The sequence below is a fragment of the Electrona antarctica genome (genome assembly GCF_951216825.1).
Source record: "Electrona antarctica genome assembly, chromosome: 4".
In the NCBI taxonomy this organism is placed as follows: Eukaryota; Metazoa; Chordata; class Actinopteri; order Myctophiformes; family Myctophidae; genus Electrona; species Electrona antarctica.
This window is the reverse complement of record NC_136809.1, coordinates 16,066,472-16,088,561: the sequence shown is the minus strand read 5'-3', so window position 1 is coordinate 16,088,561 and position 22,090 is coordinate 16,066,472. Positions and strand designations below refer to the sequence as shown.

Here is a 22,090-nt window from a genome sequence, read left to right as displayed (position 1 = left end):
CCCAAAACGTAATCGGGCAGCCTTCTGATAATTCCCACCAACTTTCATCAAAATCCTCCCATCTGTTGACCTGCACGGTGACCTTGAACTTTAGCCTTTTAAACCCTAAACAAGTGAATTACCTCGTCAGAGCAGCCTGATTCTTTTTATACCCCAATATATTTGTTATCCCACGATTCTCTTGTGCACTGTTTACTCTTTGTTTTATTTTTTATAGTCAAATGTCTTTTCATAATATGTTTACACAGTTTCTTAATTTTGCTGTCTTAATGCTTAATGTTTTGTGTAAAGCACTTGAACACCTTATAACAAATATTTGGACAATATACAGTACTCACACTCTCCCCTTATTTGGAAAAGGTTGCTACAGCAGATAGCAGATTCATATACTGACTAGGACAATCCTAAAATTGCATTACCACTAATTACCATTAGTAACTATTTTGCAGAAGTGGATGGCAGATATATCATCTCAAGTGAGCAGGGAACTTCTAGGTTCTTTACTGAACATGCTTCATCAGGGCTTCCTAGTATGTCGGGGACACTTCAGGTAAAGCAGACTTACAGTGACATCTATTGGTGCAATAGCTCTATTGGTGCAATAAGAACTACACATACTGAGGAGACTAATCCTTTACAAATAATGAATATAACATGCATTCAGGTAAGCATGAACATTGTTCCTTGTCTCTATTCAATACTAAATAACAAACCAAAACATCCAGTTTTTCACAAGTGCGATCTGCTTTTTTGCATTCTATGCCTCAACATTTGTTGTCGGTGTGCCAGCCTTTCGGCTGTATGCACCTCTCACACCTGGCTTCAATAAACTACAAACTTGACGGGTGATCTGTGTATTTTGTGAAAAATTAAAAAATATATATATATATTTTAAAAAAAGAAAGAACTACAAACTTGATTAAGACTGCAACTGGAAAATCATCTGTTAGGGAATGGTCACACTGTTATTCTACCGGATTCTGCCAATACATTTCAATGAGAATGGATTTTGCAGAAATAAGAATGTTTTTTGCAGAAATCCGCAAATGGCAGCAACTCTATAAGGGTCTATTTGGTTACCAACTCTCTGTCATTTAGCTGGGGACCACCTGGAACGCCTTTAAGGACCTGGTGGTCCCCGGACCACTGATATATACGTATACTATGTAACTTGTAATCTAAGTTAGGACACAACAAAGTGGATTTAAATGCAATAGAAAAGATTATACATAACCAAGTTTGTTTAATATCAGATTATTGCACACAGGTTTCTAGTCGATACATAAGAACAGAGCAAAGAAATTATGCTTTAAAGGGGATTGAAACTCTAGGCTGATTTTTAAGTTGGTTCCAGTTCAGGTTAAAAAACATGGATGACATATTGGTACCTACACGTACACCATGATGTAAGTAAGCAACACAGCTGCAGCCAATCAAATTAATAATGGGTGTTAGATTTATATTAGTTGTGTCTATCACTATATCACAGATATATGGTGTTGCACCTACTGCACATCTAATCTAATACACTCAATATTAATTTGATTGGCTGCAGCTGTATTGTTTACTAGCCTCAGCCTGCCATGTTTTTAATCAGCCATTCAGCCTAGAGTTGCATGGCCCTTTAACCATGGTTCAACATCTGACATGTGACATGCTGGAAGGCTTTCACCTGTCTGAAAGCACGCACGCACGCACACGCACACGCACACGCACACACACACACACACAAAATGCCCAATCCTAACCCCAACCTGAATATTTTACTAATTGTAAATATAACTCCAAAAAGATATCTTTAACCATAAAAAAAACTCTTTTGGCCCTCGCACACGCGCACACGCGCGCACACGCACACGCACACACACACACACACACACACACACACACACACACACACACACACACACACACACACACACACACACACACACACACACACACACACACACACACGTTAACGCATCATTCTCAGTTAGGGTTATTATCAACATTGCACACATACTCAGACATGTACATTTGAATAGGAGTAGATTTTAAAGGAGGAAATATTTGAGGTTGTATCAGAAGCACATGTTCATAAAGCACTGATTCAGTTAAAAAGACCCAAGCATGAGCAAAAAAAACTTTCAATAAGTTAAAAGTGAAACAGAAATAAAGCAGGTAGATTATCTTTCACCATATGAGTCATCAATATACAGAAACACACACACACACACACACACACACACACACACACACACACACACACACACACACACACACACACACACACACACACATACTGTACAGTGTACACACAGCTGTAAAAAATTTAAGAAGTACATCAATTCCTTTTGCATTAACTTTCTCTTATAGCTACCGTTATTATAAATTATTAAATAGCATAAAAACAGGTAGTTTACTTTTCACATAATGTGGATGTTCACAATACACCCTGGTTGTATTTAGTCCTTTTTACAACACCGTCGACAACTAAACTGAACATGGAACCAGGCCAGCTCAGTACAGTACAGCAGTGTTTTCCATGTCATGAAAATTATGTTTGAGTTCCAATTCCCTCATATATATGGTGTGGATTATTATTACTATGGATTATTACTAAATCACAGGGCTTTTAGAATAAATGTTTGACTGTAACAAAAACTTCTGACTAGAAAAGTATTCAATCAATCAGTCAAGGCTTATGCAACTTTTTTGTTTTGTTTTAAGTATCAAGTTTAAGCACAAATCCAAGGACATTATTTACGAATGATTTACAATAGTTCAAATCAGAGTTGAATTATCTTGTTTACAATCAAAAGGAGGTGAGATAATAGGTCATGTTTAAGAATCACCACCGCTGAAAGATAAGACACCGTACCGTACAAACTCATTGATCTTCTTACTCCTGTGTCCACCGTACTGAACAGATATGAACCGTCATTCTTTTTGTCTAGTGCAGTGGTTCTCAAAGCGGGGTCCAGGGACCTTCAGAGCTCTGAATAGACCCTTGCAGGTTTGTAATTTATGGAGTTTGAGAACCACTGTTCTAATGCAATCCCAGAACCAAACAATACACAGTGCAGCACAGTAGAGTTTGATTTGGTAGAGTTGAGGCAGTAGAAGTCAATAGAAGATGTCAGCTCTGCGTTGCTCGGCACCATGTGCGTTGCAGTGCTAAGAGCCTGTCCCTGCTTGGGGTTCTGTTCAGCTCACTTTGACCTTGGCTTAGCTGAAGTTCCATCTCAATCACACAGTCTCTAACTGCTATTGCTGGGTGGTTCACATACTGGCTGACTCGCGCTCGGCCGATCTACAAGCTCACAATGTGTTGCACTGCGACGCGTTGTGAGCTTCTAGAATAACAGTTGCGTGCAACTGAGTTTCAATCAGGCTTATGTCTGAGCCTCTGGCAGAGGAAGTGCAGGCTCACAGGCCACTGAGGGAGATGCTGCTACAAGTCTGTTTGGGCCGCGACACAACAGCGCCTTAGTGGCGGAAGCGGCGGCTGTTGTCGTGGCGGGAGCGCCGCCAGCGCCGCCTGGGCCGTTGAGGTTACGGTAGGACCGCTGCCGTGGTAACGATCGCCGGCGGGGGCCGGGCACGGCGGCCGAACCACGGAGGCACATGGAGGGAAAGCTGAGGCCCACCAGACAGCACCCGGGACAGAAAAACACATCGTCCTGCTCGGCGGGTGGGCCCGGGTGGTCCGAGGAGGCGAGGAACTGGGAACAGTGGTAACCGTTCCCCTGTCCTGTGGCGCCCCACTGTACCTGTCGTCCAATCGCGACCGACGAACCGTTGTTGTTCTCGAGGGGAGGCAGGGAGGGCGGGCCGGCGGAGACAGGAAGTGGCCAGCCGTTGGTACGCAAGGGGGAAGCGGAGTTGGAGGAGAGCAGAGGTTGTTCTGGTTCTGGAGACTTGGTGCAGTCCATGGGCTCTGTTACACACAGCTCCTCCCCTGCTTTCTGCCGACGTTGCTGCTCCTCCAGTCGCTCCACAGAAACCACCTCCAGCTCCAGAGGATGACACCAGTCATGCCCATCCTCCTTCAGCGATCTCTTCTCCCTCCCGTCCTCCACCGGCTCTCCCTCTATCCTTCCATGGGCCTCCCTCACCGCTGATATTCCATCGCTTCTCCTCTTTCCGTTCTCCGCTTCTTCTTCTATAACGTCTTTAAACGTGTCTTCCGGTTCCTCATCAGAATCGCTCAAAATGGCACAGTTTCTGCCCAGCTCTGGGGTGCAGGGGAGCGACTGGCACCTCCTGGGAGTTGCTCTGGCCGTCCCTCTGAGGTGGTGCCGCGGAGAGGTGCACGAGCCGTCACAATGAGCCGGGAGCGTGAAGGTCAGCGAGATGACCGACTTGCTGGGTGTGTCCAAGAGCTTACAGTGGCCGCCGTTCAGGTCCTGGCGCAGGGAGAACGGGTTGACCCGCACAGGGGTGCCCAAGAGGAGGGGAGAGGTCGGGGCCGTCGCCGGCAACGCGTCCGACTGGCTCCGTGACAGCCGCCGCTGCTGCTGCTGGCCCTGGTCGCCCCCGAGGTGGCAGGGGGAGCTGAGGCGGCGCCGGTAGGGGCTCTCGTCCACGGCCACGGACTCTGAGAGAGAGACAGGAGTGACTTAGGGAGTTAGGGATTTAGAAAGGGTCATTTTGTATTTCGTGATAGAATTTTTGGTTGTTGTGAGCTTATGAATGTGCTATTTTCACTTTTGACAGTTGCTTTGGAATCAGGATGGGGGGAATTATTTTTGGACCTAGCACACTTAAGACACAACATAACAAACATTTATGTAAGCACTCAAAACATTATTTTAATTGTGGTGAAAAAAACAAAACAAAAGAACAGACATTTTGGTAGTGAATGTTGAAAACCGGGACATTCGAGTGTTTTAGAGATATTGTCCGGGACTCTGGAGTTGGTACACTCAGCTTGACACAGTGTTAATGCCTCATCAGAGTTCAAGAAACAGTTCAACAAACCCAACTGTGAGAAGCTGGCATAGGAGGCTGATCTCTTCCACTAGCGCCTCCTATAGGTTGGTCAGGGTGAGCTATAGCATGTACACCCTCCAGCTTTGGCCGCAGAACCCCATCAGAAAATATTTTGTAACGGGTAGTAACTCCATACAAGATTTGTTGCAAAAAAGATCTAGTTAAACTGCTTTTGACGCTATAGCTATATTAACTCAGCTATATTAATTAACGCCCTCCTTGTCGAGATCGCCGCCTATTTTAATATACATTGATTACGGTCCACAACTGTGTTCTCTACATCCTCGTAACTCACATACTCCTCGTAACTAACACTCTGACTGGTCTACACTTTCCCCAAGAGTGAGTTTGTAAAGTTATATTTTGATATCTATGCTTAAAGCTGCTATAAGCAATAATATGTCCAAATTTTAATGATCTTGTTTTATGTTTTTTTTTTTTATTCAGACAGCCAGCAATGGGTAAAACGCTCCCAAAAAGAATCACACCCATGTGAAGTGAGTGGTGCAACTCCGTGTGGGGGTCCCTGGAACATCCAGACCCACAGGAACGCGCCCAGGAGGCCGGCCCGGTTCCGGCGAGCCGCCCCGTGTCCGAAATGGTTGAGAAATGACATGAGTTACGGTGTAGGGGTCCCCAGGGGGTCCCTCTACTGTACTGTCACTGTAGTACTGTACTGTAACACCCCCAAATCATCATACAGTATACACTTAATATGTGTGTGTGTGTGTGTGTGTGTGTGTGTGTGTGTGTGTGTGTTAGGCTGCGCAACAGTGACACTTGGTGGTGAAAGCCAACCAAACGCTATTTTGTGCTCGGACACAGGGACACAGCCAGGGACCCAGGGTAGGGACACAGCCAGGGACACACATAGGAGTGGTTTCACCACTCAAAAAATATAGTCTCTGTGACACATCTAGGGGCCACAATCTGCATTCAAAGATTTTCCTAGAAGCTTTGTCATTGGTCGATTTGCCTGTCTACTTCCTGATTGGTTAGTCATTTCGACCGGGTTTCTTTTTTTCCGACCAATGACAAAGTTTTTAGGAACATCTTTGAATGCAGATTGTGGCCCCTAGATGTGTCACAGAGACTATATTTTTTTGGGAGCGATTTACTCATTGCGGGCTGCCTGAATACCAAAAATAAATAAAAATAGAGGTAATTAAAATGTTGACATTATTGCTTATAGCTACTTTAAATACTTAGTTATTGTTTTTATCATAATTGTATGCTGTAATGTTATGTTTTCATATGTTTTCAAAGACCAACCAGTAAGGGCCTGCCGTGACAGGGACTAAAGTACAAAAAAAGGAAAAGGTTTAACCAAACTAAACATGTCTTTCTAAGGGAAAGGACTGCTTATTCTAACCCCTGCCCTGTGTTGTTTACCTAGAGAAGTAGTCTTGTCACGGTCCTCTGCTCCTCTCTCCATCCCCTCCAGAGATATCACAATGTCAGAGAACGATGGTCTCCTCACTGCACTCATCTGCGGAAAGACAGGAGTTGACAATAAAGAGAAGGAATCAAACTGAAAGGAAACTTGAGTGTCTGTGAGTCATATTCAAGTATCTCTAATGCCATCGATACACTATTGTGTATGCACACGTTTGACTATGTGACAATCTTTTCATTTAAAACCAAATTAAACTAGTAGAGGTTAGGGTTGTGTAGTTAAATTGTCATGGTATAACTCAAAATAGTGTCTGTTCTATAGTTGCTTTGTAAACTGGATCATCCAAAATAATCTCACAGTTTACCTACTGTATAGTATATTGCATGGTGAAACAGTTCTCAAATCATACAATACTTTTTGCACACAAATCAACACGAATAAAATTATTCATTTTGCCAATGTATTACAAATATTACAAAACTAAGAAGCAAGAAACGATTGCAGTACTTTATTAATCATTGTAAACGGGCAAGAAAAACACTGTCTTAGGTTCTGTAATTTTATACATCAGATTCGTCATAGAATTCACTTTGCTTCTTACTTATATCTTCGTTCTAACACTTTGCATTAACACAATATAATTTGTTCCATTAAAGGAACACAGTGGCTTCATGAAAATCAAACTACGATATGCTTTGAAAGATGTGAGTGTGTGTGTGTGTGTGTGTGTGTGTGTGTGTGTGTGTGTGTGTGTGTGTGTGTGTGTGTGTGTGTGTGTGTGTTGTTCCTTACATTGCAGCATGTGACTGCCATGCTGAAGAATGCAGCTGGACAGTCTCCAATCATGTTTTCAAAGGCCTCCACATCCAGCCCAAAGTCCTACAAACACATAACAGCACATATACTCATTGTTACATTTTCCACTCCAAAATGTATTAAAGTATTGAGCATATTGTTTAAAAGAAATCTTAACGTTATGCCTAAGGGCCCGTGTCCACAGAAAGGATGTTATGAGCAGAGGAGTGCTTTGGATATCGTTGCTCTGCGGCAGAAACCTCTTATCTCCACACTCTCACTTTTTGTCTTTTTTTTGTAAATTTACACCCTACTTGATCATAGAGTGTCACACAAAAGTAGCAGATCTGCAAGCTCGAAACACGGCGCAAAGCGTCATTTTGCGCTAGTCGATCTCCTACGTTTGCTCAGTTTGAACATATGAGATTTCCACCCGACAGAGACTATATCATGTGCAGAGACTTGCATGGGGCGTTTATTGACGACCACTACATTCAAACCTATCAACCGTTGCTGTGCTCAAACACCATGGGCTCCATCTTGCTAGCCTGGCTAATAAGCCAGACCAATAAAAAACCTTTTAAAATAGTTCAACTATCCGATCTACATCGAGACATTGTGAGGTTGTAGATCGGCTATTTGAACTATTTTAAAAGGTTTTTTTAAATAGTAAAAAAATGGCAAATTAGTTTAGGGAAAAGGGATAAGGGGTGGCGCAAGATATAGCCCAATGTCTGTGTTAATGATTGATTGATGTAATACTTTGTTAGCCAAAAATGGAAACAGCACAGACGTCCCTGGGGTCCCGTCCTTTATTATTAGTACTAATAATAGCCTAGCTGAAACGAGTTTTAAACATGGACGTCTCATGGTTGTGTTAAGAATTAATTAATTGTCAGACACAGTCAGGGCGGTCACACTGAGGAGCAGCTCTCCTTTCACAGTCAGGGCGGTCACACTGAGGAGCAGCTCTCCTTTCACACTGAGGAGCAGCTCTCCTTTCACACTGAGGAGCAGCTCTCCTTTCACACTGAGGAGCAGCTCTCCTTTCACACTGAGGAGCAGCTCTCCTTTCACACTGAGGAGCAGCTCTCCTTTCACACTGAGGAGCAGCTCTCCTTTCACACTGAGGAGCAGCTCTCCTTTCACACTGAGGAGCAGCTCTCCTTTCACACTGAGGAGCAGCTCTCCTTTCCAAAAGTTGAACTGGGCCTACTTTCGGCTTTAAAAAAACAGAAAAGAAAGAAAAGAAAACAACAATGTTCTGTGTGCATCTTTGCTATAGAATTGCATGATTTCAGAAAGGAGCTGGGAGCTTCAAAAAACACTTTCCGTGGACAAACACAACCCCTAAGATCATACACAGACAGACATTCTTTACTCATCCACTATTATGATGGGGCAGTTATAATAAAGCAGGTCAGTAGAGTAGTCATAGACCCTTTTATTTTACACACTGCTGTATATGTCTGTCTCGATACCCGCCACACACGCGCGATTGCAGTGATTAAATATTCATGTCTGCAGAGGAGAGATGATGAATGAAGCGGCTCGTAGCGATCCATTGATCTGGCTCAGTCAACCAACATGTCTGCTGACTGTGCTGAGTAAACATTTCCTCTGGCACGCTCTTTGAAAACAACAGAGTACTGACACATGTCACTTTACTATTACATTTTGAGGTGAAGCAAATACAAACACACAGTGTGCCTTTATAGCAGTGGTTTTCATTTCAAGGACCCCCAGGTCCTGCTTGAGTGTCTGCTTCCACAGACATGCATGCATCAGGAGGCACGGCTCAACGTAGGTAAGATGGTGGCGGCGATGGCGCTTTGCTCCAATGCCGGGGGCCCGCCCGGGGCCAATGAGGTACCTATACATCTACAACTATGTGATCAGTAACACATTGTTGTCCATGCTGCCAGTAGGCCAAGGAAGTATCTCCCTGTCACAAGTTTTATATTTGGCCTTGTGGTTAGACCGTAGTGTCCGCCATGAAACTGGGAGGTCAGGGTTTGATACCCGGCCGGGTCATATCAAAGACTGTAAAAATGGGACCCAATGCCTCCCTGCTTGGCACTCAGCATCAAGGGTTGGATTGGGGGGTTAAATCAACTACAAATGATTCCTGAGCGCGGGAATTTCAAGAGATGGGTCAAATGTGGAGAACAAATCTCGCATGTATGTGACAAATAGTAGGACTTTAACCTTTTAACTCAGAATTTCAAATGCTTTAAATCACTGGTGGCATCCAACACCAACTAAATGTTCATGCACATCTTTATGTGTACACACTAGCAGCTTCCTCTGCAAGTTGCTTGCACGCACGCACGCACACACGCACGCACGCACGCACGCACGCACACACACATACACACAAACCTCAGTCCTTGGTAAGAAGTCAGGATCGGCTTCTATCCTGGCGATGATCTCACATAAGATGATACCGTAGGCGAACACATCCACCTGGGTGGGTGACAAGTGACAACACAGAGACTGAAGTCCTGTTGCTGTTTTGTTTACACAGTGTATGATTTGTTGATGTTAAATGAAGAGTTGCTGTGTGTGTGTTAAGGCTGTCCCCAAACATTCAAGGTTTGAATGTTCGCTCGTTAGGGTTGGCACTCGAATCTTAATTAATGGGCTTGAACCATTCGTTTTATTTATTTTTATTAAATAAAAAATATTATTATTTTTTCCCTTTTTTTTATTAACTCGAAAATATATCTCGGCGAGAATGCGATATGAGCATGTAAACAAAAAGTAAGTTTCTAGTGCATTCCTGTCAAAAGTTATGATTTTTTTAAAGAAATATCTCCTAGTTCTGCTGTCCCATCTCCCGTGCTTGTAATTTGGTGATTGGCCTGCAGCTGAGGTGAATTGAATGGAATGTCTGACGCGTCTCTCTCACACACACACACACACACACACACACACACACACACCAGCATAATCGCTGATAGGGGCCATGATATATTAGCATATGCTCTCTAGCATCACATCACAAAAAGTAGGGAACTCTGATCATTGTTAAGCAAAACGGTCACGGAGGATCTGCTTTTGCCCTGTGCCCACTTCACTTCAATGCGCCTCCCAGAATACACAGGTGGAACAAATAACGAGCAATATACGCTGTTTTAGCTGCCTGCCAGCAAGCTCACGTGAGCTTGCAGATCAGCTGTTTTCGCCCACTTGACGGTGTTTGTGTGTGTGTGTGTGTGTGTGTGTGTTGGGAGAGACGAGAGAGATTGATAAAGAGCAGGGGAGACGCGCTGCGCTCTGATCGAGACGGATATCTCAAAGGTTATTTTTTTAAATTAATTGGAAACAAATGGTCCGGATGTTCGCTCGGGAATTCCTGCCGAAGTTCGAGTCCAAAAAAAAGGGCTAAGGTACAGCCTTAGTGTGTGTGTGTGTGTGTGTGTGTGTGTGTGTGTGTGTTTACCTTCTCATCATAGAGCTCTCCTCTGAGCACTTCAGGGGCCATCCAGTAGGGGGAGCCAACGACCGACAAAGGCTGCTTCTCCACCCCTTCACTGAACACAGCAAGACAGCACTTGTAATTTAAACATTTTTCTCGTCATTTAATGCCCTACCTAGTCAGTAAAAAGGTTAATGGGACCATACAAACCATCATATTTGAAAACAAAGTTACCTAAGTTAAAGGAAGAACTGTGTACTGTGTAGTGTACAGATGGTGTACAAGAGTGTCAAGCTAAAGTAGTGAAAATAACCGTCTACACAAGATCACAATGTGCCGCAATGCGCTGCCTACATTATGAGAGACCTGTAAAGAAAAGATTCACTGACACCATTATCCCTTCCCCAAATAGACTCTATAATGGAAGAGAACATAGACATTGGATATCTGTTTCTTTATGGGTTTCTTTAACAGCACCACAATGTCAAACTGCCTTCCCTTGACTCAGCATTATAAGGAACGGGTAACAAAAGTCTCCAATGACATTATTACACGGACGCAACATTATTAAGGCTATGGTCGTCGCTGTGCAGATGGATGTCCAAAACCGTGACATTTCAGGGGGGAAAAAAACATAATAATAAATAACCTGTGTTCCAATTAATACAATGTAGTTATTATGTAGTCACAAGCTCTTATTAATACTTTTCTTTGGTTAAATGTTCATAAAAGCCACCTAACCACCTAGCCACCTAACCAGGCGTCAGCTTACTAACCTGTATGTAGGGATCTTCTCAGCCAGGCCAAAGTCTCCCACCACCGCAGTGAACACACCGCTGTCACAGCGCACCAGGCAGTTCTACACACACACACACACACACACACACACACACACACACACACACACACACACACACACACACACACACACACACACACACAGTTAGCAAAGTTACTATATTTACCCAGGGTAACTGGACTAAGCATCAGATACTTGTTTACAGCCAGGCCCTGCTCATAGAACATGGTTCAATGCCTTGCTCAAGGGCACTTCAGCGGTGGTAATTTTAACATGCCGTTCCGGGGATACGAACTGGCGACCTTCCGGTATCAAGACCGCTCCGCAAACCGTTCGGCCACCGCTGCCACCACACACACACACACACACACACACACACACACACACACACACACACACACACACACACACACACACACACACACACACACACACACACACACACACACACACACACACACACACACACACACACACACACACACACACACACACACACACACACAACAAACACCACAGCAGTGAACACGAGCACAGCGCAAACACACCAAATGTCACAAACCTTGTAATTCAAACCTGTTCTGTGCTGTCATAATGTGCTGTCAGATAAAGGACACAGTGGCTAAATCCAGTCAAAACCACTTTCTGTTTTACCCTCCATTGTTCATGGACAACCTGTTACAAAGTAATGAGCGACTTCAACTTGCACACAGTCCAAGGCAGTGATTCCCAAACGTTTTAGCTCAAGACACAAAAGAGACATTAGTCGGGACCCAAACTAGTGAAAATATAGCAGATCTACAAGGTCCCAACGCGACGCTTTGCGCCACACTGTGAGCTTGTAGAGCAGCTATTTTTACTACTTCTTAAATATTTGTTTTCCAATTCATGGAATTTCTTAGATTCTGCTTTTATATATTTATGAAATTACTTCGAAAAAGCATTAAAAAAAAATTCACCAGTGGTCTAAGTTCTACCAGATACACATTGCGTGTAAGCTGTGAAGCGCTCCACCTTGGGCCTATCAACTATTCTGCCTAAAATCACTGTAAACCACAGCCTTTTGGGGCTCACTGCTTTAATGAATGATATTACAACATTTCAGTGCATTTCAGATGTTGTGGTGGGGGCCTCGATGAACAGCACGGCTAAACTGCAAGGTGTAATGACAAACTTTACAGCTTGAAGTAAAAAGGTTGAGATAGAAATGATAGCTCAACCTTTTTACCTCAAGCTGTAAAGTTTGTCATTACAGGTAATCTGACTATTATTTAGCTGTTACTTGTGTATACAAGTCTGTTACAACAAGATAAACCTGGATGTGTATTACACTATCATGGAATGTTGCCCAATTTGCCTACTTGATTAAGTTACATGGACTTGATTTGAGTGTGTGCATCATTCATGATGACTGCCTGTAAAATGTTTACATTTGTGTCTATTATGCGTAGTAACATAACAAATATTAGTAGTATAAACAGCATCCGTATGTGTAGTAATATGATGAATAATGCTGTTAAAACATGCGTTGCACGACATATTCAACCAAAGCGAGCCACAGGTTTCATGTCCGTCTGACACAATGTGAGCCACATGCCTCACATCTGTCTGACATGCAGCATTTTACACCACCCATCTATCTTCACAGATTTGAGTTGATATTTGCTGGACTATTTTCCACAGATGCATGCATACACCATTGTGTTTTTTCACAAAAAGGAAATGCAGGTATGCTAATAAATACGAAGCCTATACGAACTGCCTGTCAGCAATATTCCTGATGAATGGGCAATGTATTCCCAATCCTTTTGCAATTAACTGGCCTATAAGAGACAGACAGAGAAGAATTTTATAAAAAACCCACACACACAGAATCATTGTGCTAAATTATTGTTTCCAGGGAAGTGCTGGGATGCGTAATAAAAAGGCCCTGGCATTCTATATCATCAGCAACTGTGTGTGAACCCAGGATAGAGAATAGAAACCTAACCCCAAGTTAGACAATGTGAGAAAGCAATTGATGTAAAGCAAGCAAACAATAAACAGACCCCATAAACCACTACAGGAGAATACAAGGTAACATGATGTTTCTGCAACACTGCCTCATTGCTCCAGTGACAAGAAAGTTTCAAGTCTGTGCAAATTGATTTTCATAACGTAAAACAAAACAAACAAAAAAACTGCAGTATGCTTTTGAAAGTAATGTCAAGTATACCATGACATGACATGAGTTACAGACACAAGACTTAACATGTCAGACCATAAGTACATTTGTATATGTACATTACAGTATACAGTAGGCCAGTGGTTCTCAAACTGGGGTCCGGGGACCCCCAGGCGTCCTTGGGACCAGAGCATCCCCATCAAAAGGTGTGAATAGCATCACATTTGAACCACTTTATTCATATGTTATACTTTGGCTGTTCAAAAATAGCAGATCTGCAAGCTCGCAGTGTGCACAAACATCTGCTTGATCTGTTTAAAAATATATATATATTAATATAGGAAATGTTTTGAATAATTTAGATTCCCCCCCCCCCCCCCCCCCCCACAAATCTTCTCTTCTGGGGGGTTCCTGGCACCAAACATTTTCAGATGGAGGGTGCACGACTGCACGTATACAAATGTAGGGGTCCTTGACAAAATAAAAATGAGAACTACTGCAATAGGCTGTACCTTAGAGGTCAGGTCTCTGTGGAAGATGCCCTTGCTGTGAAGGTAGCACAGGCCCCGTGCGATGTCCAGTGACAGGGCAATCCTGACACCCCATGACAGGTACAGATCACTGTCCAGAAGCTGCTCCAGGTTACCACCATTTATATACTAGAGAAAAGAAAGAAAGAAAGAAAGAAAGAAAGAAAACTTGAGTGAAAATGAAAATGAGTGCACAGCACACATTCATATGTCTCAGTATACAGTAAACTAAAGTGTCACCAGATCAGCCTAACATTTTATATATTTGGGTCAAAATATATGAGAAGATATCAACAAATCAAGGCTGACAGGAACCTTTGCGTGATTGGCACGGCAGTAGATTTGGTTGGAATGGTATAATAATTGATGAACGTTCATTTTCTATAGCGCCTTCATCACCCATTCACACACACAGACCATCACCCATTCACACACACTCACAGACCTTCATCACACACTCACAGACCTTCATCACACACACACACACACACACACACACACACACACACACACACACACACACACACACACACACACACACACACACACACACACACACACACACACACACACACACACACACACACACACCGAGGCAACCATGCAATGCACCCAACTGCTCATCGGGAGCAGTTAGGCTGTTTGTCCACTAAAGCTGCTCTCCTAAAATGCTTCCGAGAGTTACAAATATTTCAAGTCTCATCGACCGGGTAAAACCATGAACGTGAATGTGCAGTGCAAAATGCATGCTCAGCACCTCATCAAGCTGCATGCTTGCGTTTCCAAATTCCAGCAAAGCGTAAATACGCGCCGCTCCCTTTGGGAACAATTTAAAACATATGCTGTGCTCAGAAAGACACACCTCGGTAGACACAACCCCTGTGTCTTGCTCAAGGACACTTTAACACTGAGCCAGTCACTGCTGTTACCGTTACCGTGTTTCTGGTTGAAATCTGCTACTGTGCCAATTAAACGAAGCTATGGGAAACTGAACCGGAACCATAGTTATGCGCAGAGCCTATATTTGACGTATCATAGTGGCTTCAGAAATTATAATATCAATGCAGAGTTTATTAGGGCATTGGTTTTCAAACCACTGGCCTAAAGTAAACTGGCCCATGGACCCCCATCTGAAAATATTTAGTGCTAGGGATCCCATACAAGATTTGTGTTGTTAATGTTTAGGGGGACCCCCTGGATCTCCTCCAAGAGAGAACCACTGTATATGAGATTATAAATCAGTGGCACTGTAGTGTGATAAGACATAGGCAAGAAGACAAGAGAAGCGTAATACTGTAAGTACATTTTTACCTCAGTCAGAGCATGGAGTTGACCCTCATGAACACACACCCCTAGAAACCTGGGAAAAGATGGAAAGATGTATCAGGGAGATGGTTAATTAATTACCTCCACCAGAGGAGTTACAGTATGAGCTTATGCTTCATTTATTCTTTGTTGTACAATGTCGTCCCGAAAATGGCCAACCCACAAGCTCAGAACCACGGGAGACCATTGTACAACAAAGTATAAATCACGCTTTATGTGTATGTAGGTTCGAAACGTTGACAGTTGCATTTAAAAAAAATAAAGACAGTTCCTCTTTTTTACTCCTGAGTGCCAGGATCGTCTGTTGTCTTTTTCAAATGTCTTTTTCAGGCTTTGTTTGTTAGTTAGTTTGTTTGTCTCTTGTCTCCAAACATCCTGAATTGAATTAAATGAAACTCGTGCAATGGACTTGCACGAGTAAATTATTGAATACAATACTGTAACTAGAAAAAGTGTCCCTCGGGGCACAGGTCTCCACCAGGGCAGGTCAGGTTGTGGCCTCTTGGTGGTGCTATAATAGGCCAATGTGAAAAGGGTGCCATTTCTTCATAGCCTTTGATGGCAATTGGATGATTTGAGGCATTTTGTTCAAAAAATTTGTTTTGCAAAAATCAACCTGTTGGTGGCGCTATAACAGGCCAATGTGAAAAGGGTGGGATATATTCCTCAGCCTAGTAAGAAAATGTGTGAAAGATTTCACGTAAATTGCATGCTGCGTTCATGATTTGAGGCTTTTGTTGAAAACGGGGCAATCTTGCAAACTGTGAAAGCCAATTATAGCCAATTAGGGTGAAATATGAAATATCGGACAGATCCGACTTGAGCACATGACCATAGAGATACTGTGTAACGATTTGTGGACAGAATCTGGAGGAATAATATCAAAAAATGTGTTTTACAAAAGTCGGCCTCCTGGTGGCGCTATAAAAGGCAGATGCTGAAAATCCAGGTCAAAGGATTGTCCTTGGCCTCTAGGGAGTGTGCATGCAACGTTTCACGCAGATCGGTGCAGTTTTAGGTAAAAAATGTGAAAAGCTGCCTCATGGTGGCGCTATAACAGGCCGTTCTGGAAAATGTGGGGCAGAGGTTCATCGTTGGCATCCAGGGAGTGTGTGTGCAAAGTTTGGCATCGACCGGGTTAACGGTGCCGGAGATTAGCTGGTAACAGACGGACGGAAGGACGGACACACACACACACACACACACACACACACACACACGGACGGAGTGCAAAACATACTCTCTCCCCATGCCTTCGGCCTGGTGGAGAAAATAAACAACTCAGTAGTGTGTATGTGTGCCTGCATACGTAGTTATGTACGTGCATCTGTATATGATCACATACCTTAGTATATTAGGGTGGTATAGCCTGTTCATCAGCTGTACTTCACGTAGCATGTTAGCTTTGTTGCTTGCTAACGTGTTCATCTTCAGTGCCATCACCTGCCCTGTAATCCTGTGTTGTACCTGGAGAGCAGACAGAAATTAAAGATATTAATTTTTGATCACCAAAAATGACGTTTCAAGCGCCAAGTCTGAGGAAGACTTGGGTGCTTGAAACCTCTCCTTTGGAGGTCATTTATTAAATATCCATTGGAGCATGATCCAGTGTGTGGTCAATACTTTTTAAATCAGTGTTTCACCATAGTGTATGTGGGTCATGGTCCAGTGTTTATGGGTTGGTTGCAAGTATTTATGAGCATTGTATGTCTGTCCTGTTTTTTGTTGTGTATTTTTTTGTTACTGGCAGAGCTGTGTCACTTATTTTGCCTCTTGTCTTGGCCAGTTCACACTTGTAAAAGAGACTTCAGTCTCAATGTGGTTTTTACTGGTTAAATTATTATTATTTTGTATCATTATTCAATGATATTTCTATGGAATTTCATGAATAAATAAAATAAAATAAAAATAAAATAAATTAGAAAACAAAAAGTTGAAGAAGTAGTGAAAATATCAGATCTGCAAGCTCTGTGAGCTTGTAGATCTGCTAGTTTGGGTCCCGGCTCAAGACCCACAATTTCTCTTTTGGGTCTTGAGCTAAAAAGTTTAATTAGGAACAGCTGTTCTAAATGAACAGTTCCAGCCAGGCCAAGGTACTGAACAGAAAGTGGCTGCTAGTGGTCAAGACTCACATCACAGTATATGCACTAAATATCAAGGAATATATAACGGGTAGTTCACTACCTGCTCTGACAATGGAATTTCCCTCAGAATCAAAAGAATTCCGCACAGTACGTACTCTGTCTCCGTCTGTCTGTCTGTCTGTCTGTCTGTCTGTCTGTCTGTCTGTCTGTCTGTCTGTCTGTCTGTCTGTCTGTCTGTCTGTGTGTGTGTGTGTGTGTACGTGTAATTTACCAGTCTACTTTATCATTTGACTACTAGACTGTGAAGTGTGAAAACAGAAATGCTCTATTTTGACGGTCTCTGGACCAAATACTCAAGAGATTTTAAGGGCAGATTCACGCTATGGTCCAGGGTGCGCACTCGGGACCACTTGGCAGATGTTGTGGTAGTGTGAATGCTGCGTACCGCAACGTTCACCGGAGCGGATCACCCAACCATTCCTGGGACCGCATGGAGGTAGTCTCGGGACCGATTGAAGTGTACTCGGATATGGATCGGTGCAATGTGAAAGCATTGAATACAGTCAAATGAAGTGTACTCGGTGTGGAAGAATCAAGGCCAATGTGAATCATGGACAGCGGGGACCAGGCAATCGTATTCGGGAACAGTTCAAATCAAACCGACTCAGTGTGAATCTGCCCTAAGTAAGAAAGAGAGTGGAAAGTGGAAATTAATGGGTAATAGCTAATGCTACATTTAAATCGCCGGTTGATCACAGGCTACTGCCTCTGGTTTTTCAAGACAGGGACAGTGACCTATCTTTAACTAGAGAGTCGCCCGCATTTGTAAACCAGCTTGGAAAAGGTCTAAGGGGCTCTTGTTAAAGGAGAGTTTCAGACTAGAAGGCTTTCTTACCTTTATTTGTAGTTGTTACGTCCCCACCAAAGAGGTCCAGGTGTTATTTTGTGCAAACGCGCATTATTGGCTATTTCCCCTACCATAAGCCCACAATGAATTGAATTGCATTGAATGGGGCATTGGGTTTTTGTACTAATTTGCTTATTACCATCGCTCAAAAATCAATTATTTCGATGGAAATAACAAGCGAATTAGCACAAAAACCCAACCCCCAACGAGGGCTTATGGTAGGGGAAATAGCCAATAATGCACTTTTGCACAAAAGAACATTTGAACCTCTTTGGTGGGGACGTAACAAATACAAATAAAGATAAGAAAGCATTCTAGTCCGAAATTCTCCTTTAATAGAGGCATGCCGAGGTCGAGGTCGATATATCAGCCAATATTTGACTTTTTTGAGCCGAATGCCGATGTGTCCCAATTTTATACCATTGTCAACCTGGTGTACCGGGCATTTTTTTATACGTGAGTTGTGAGCTTGTAGATTGATGTTTTAACATTATTTAATAGGGGGTAAGTGGTTAAATAAAAATAAAGTTCACCTGATGTGTATTTTACTTGTTTGCTAAATTAAAGTTAAATGTTCTGAAATAGAAACTTTAATCAAATTGATTAGATTGATTGAATACTTTATTAGCACGATTATTAACAGTACAGGAAATGCAGTCAAAGGTGATGCTAAAAGGATAACACAAAAGATCCCCAGGGGCTTCCTTCCATTAGGCCATCTGGTCAGATGCTTTGTCACATTGTGGTCTATAAAATTCATCAAGAAAATGGTGCACATGTTGACAAAATAGGACAGGACAGAAATCTACCATCGGTGGGGCACTACAAAAACAAAGGAGGATCCCAAATTTGCTACAGGCGTGTGGCGTGCACTCAGCGTGTGAGGTCATGTGTGTAGGCATATGGGTCATTGAGTCTGACTGTGCGTGCAAAGTTCAGACAGCGTCTGGACCTACAGGTCTGTGTGTGTATTAATAGCAGTGAAACACTAATAGGCTTTCTGCTTGATCTGCACAAATCCACTGGGCTGTCACTGTGACATCACACAACAAGTAGACATGGTACACACGTCTGTCTGTCTTAGTCTGTGTCTCTCTCGATGATGAATGATTTATGATTCCAAGTAAGTAAGCAAGATCCCAGTGAGTGAGGCATGAACTCATGCAACAAAAGCACATATTGACCAATCAATCCAAACTATGGATCAACAGAATGGATCAACACAACAGCTCAAGTGCAGAAGTAGTTGTTGACCACATAGGACCTGTGCTGTAGTGGCCTGGAAGGAAGGAACACAATGAAGCAGAAGCAGATCGTATAAATGCGCAAAAAGAGTTGTAGTTCATAATTGTGACCAGGTCTAGCAAAATGGTCCTCATCTCGCCTATAATGAAAAGGCAGAAAATCTTAAATAAACTTGATTTTTTCATTCCAACAGATTATTGATTTGGGCAAATTAAATATATATATATTTATAAGTCAAAGTAGGCTAGCCAGCTCTAGGTGTTGAAATGTTGTGAACATTCAAAGGGGATTTTCTCAGCTTTGGGTAAAACGGCACAATCATTTTAAAATGGTCATATCTCCTTCAAATATTTTCCAATTTCATTGAATGATACATCATATGAAAGCTTACATTCTGTACTTTAATAATCTGTAAAAAACTGAAAAATTACTCTGGTCGAGATGAGGCCCTATTTGCCAGACCCGGTCACAATTAAGAGTTCATAATAACGTAACTTTAGCAGGGTCAATTTAATCAGAGGAATATTGGTGACACAGGAAAGCCACACCCTGATACATATTATCCAGACACACCCACCCACGTGAGGAACGCCACACCCTTACACACAGCTCCGTGAGAAACGCGACATCCGCAGTGATACTGTAAATTATACAGCGGTAAAGGGCCACATCACCCCGTTTGCAACCAAACCAGATCTTATTTTAATGATGTTTGGGCCACAAGAAACACTTTTCTGGGTTTTTGTGTGTAATATGTTTTTAGATATTTTAGTATTTCAAATGCCTGATGACTCATCGGACATTGGTCTCACTTCCTTCCTGGACTACATATTGTCTCAGTCAGACAAATATGACTGGGTGGGGCAGTGCAGCAAAGCATTATGGTCATTGTAGTAATCTAGCAATCCAGTCAAACACACTACTGTTTTCTACTACAAATACTACTACTAACACTGAGTGACTTGAGTTTCTTCCAGTGGTGAAATGTCCCTTTAAAAAGGTGCTCAGATAGCAAAAAGTAGTATATCATAGTGAAAAACAACAGAAAATCATGGTAAGAATCCTGCTTGTACCAGTTTGCAGGTTAGTTTAGGTGTGGCTTTGAATATAGTTATCCATTAAAGATGATTGGACCATAGGAATGCCCTGTGGAATTCACCACAGCAAACAAAGCATTGTTTCACCTTGAGTAAACAAAGTGTAGCAGTGAAGCGCCGCTCTGCATGGTCAATAGAACTGCTGCTGTCTGGGCCTGTGTTGGCTGGACATTTAGAGGACACTTAAGTGCCATCTGGAACTTATTCTAATGAATAAAACATTCATTGAATCACTTTAACAGTATTGTAAAGTATGTTAATACAATATAAATGTAAATCTGCAGTGGTTGGAAGTGGTTCTCCCCACTCTTCCATTGAGACAGAGCCAGATTTAAAGTGGTTAAAAGAGCATGGCAATGGAACTAATGGTGGAAATATGACATTTCTGTTAATTTCATTGAGCTACTTTAAATGATTCTGCAAAAATAATCCAGATTATCTAAAATAATTGCGATCAGGCAAAAATTCTTGCACAAACAATAGTAGATGTGCAAACTTGGAAAACTATACAACAAGTGCTTCAGAATACAGATCACGGGTACAGGAAGCATCGTCTTCTCCATATATGGCAACTGCCAATTATCGCAGACACCGAACAGAATTTTGCCAATTCCTGAATCCTGCAATTTGCAGGCGCCTCGCGACTGATTTATGGACATTACAGAGGCTTCCAAATATGAACACAAGTAGTTTACATTTGTAGCCTAGCTGTATAATAGCATCCTTAAGACTTTGGTACTTAAGCACCTTGGTAAGGAATGCCTCTTTCAGACTGTGGTGAAATGTACATCCTCATCAACAACAGCAACATCTGGTGTATTAGCTGTAACATCTGACAAGGCATCATTTTCACACACACACACACACACACACACACACACACACACACACACACACACACACACACACACACACACACACAGTGAACCCCATAACTCTGTGTATTAATGGAACCAAATGGAGCCTTGCGGTTTCATTTGGTTCCATTTGTACACTCTCAGAGTTACACATCTGTAAGGTAAGGGTCCATTTTTGGAATGAACCCTGCCTAAGGGTCCCTGGCTGGGACCCCATTTTGAACACTGAATGAATTAAATCAAAACCAATGAACTGAGGAACAGTTGAGGTCACCGTACCTTGAAGACCTCCGAGAAGAATCCGGCGCCGATCTTCTCGCAGAAGAAGTCGTCGATGCGGGCCAGGCTGGACACGGCGCTGCGCAGGGCCCGGTACGACGACGGGCGCACGCGATGGTACGCGTGGACGCTGTGGAGTGGGGGCTCCTCTGGAACCCCTCCTCCTCCCCCATCCTCCGACCCACAGAGGCAGCAGTCCGCATGGTAGTCCAT

The 22,090-nt window shown here is 42.8% G+C and overlaps 1 protein-coding gene across 1 annotated transcript; it reads right to left on the bottom strand.

Annotated features, from left to right (window-relative positions):
- Positions 1-3,329: 3,329 nt before the first annotated feature.
- On the bottom strand, positions 3,330-22,090 carry LOC306921674 (dual specificity testis-specific protein kinase 2-like; the record flags this gene model as incomplete). The annotated part of the gene is made up of 10 exons (XM_079498916.1): positions 3,330-4,582; positions 6,370-6,466; positions 7,166-7,252; positions 9,551-9,634; positions 10,614-10,704; positions 11,366-11,448; positions 14,065-14,211; positions 15,394-15,442; positions 16,754-16,875; positions 21,878-22,090. 10 exons carry the CDS (start codon positions 22,088-22,090, stop codon positions 3,378-3,380), a joined length of 2,178 nt encoding a protein of 725 aa, XP_079355042.1. The 3' UTR covers positions 3,330-3,377.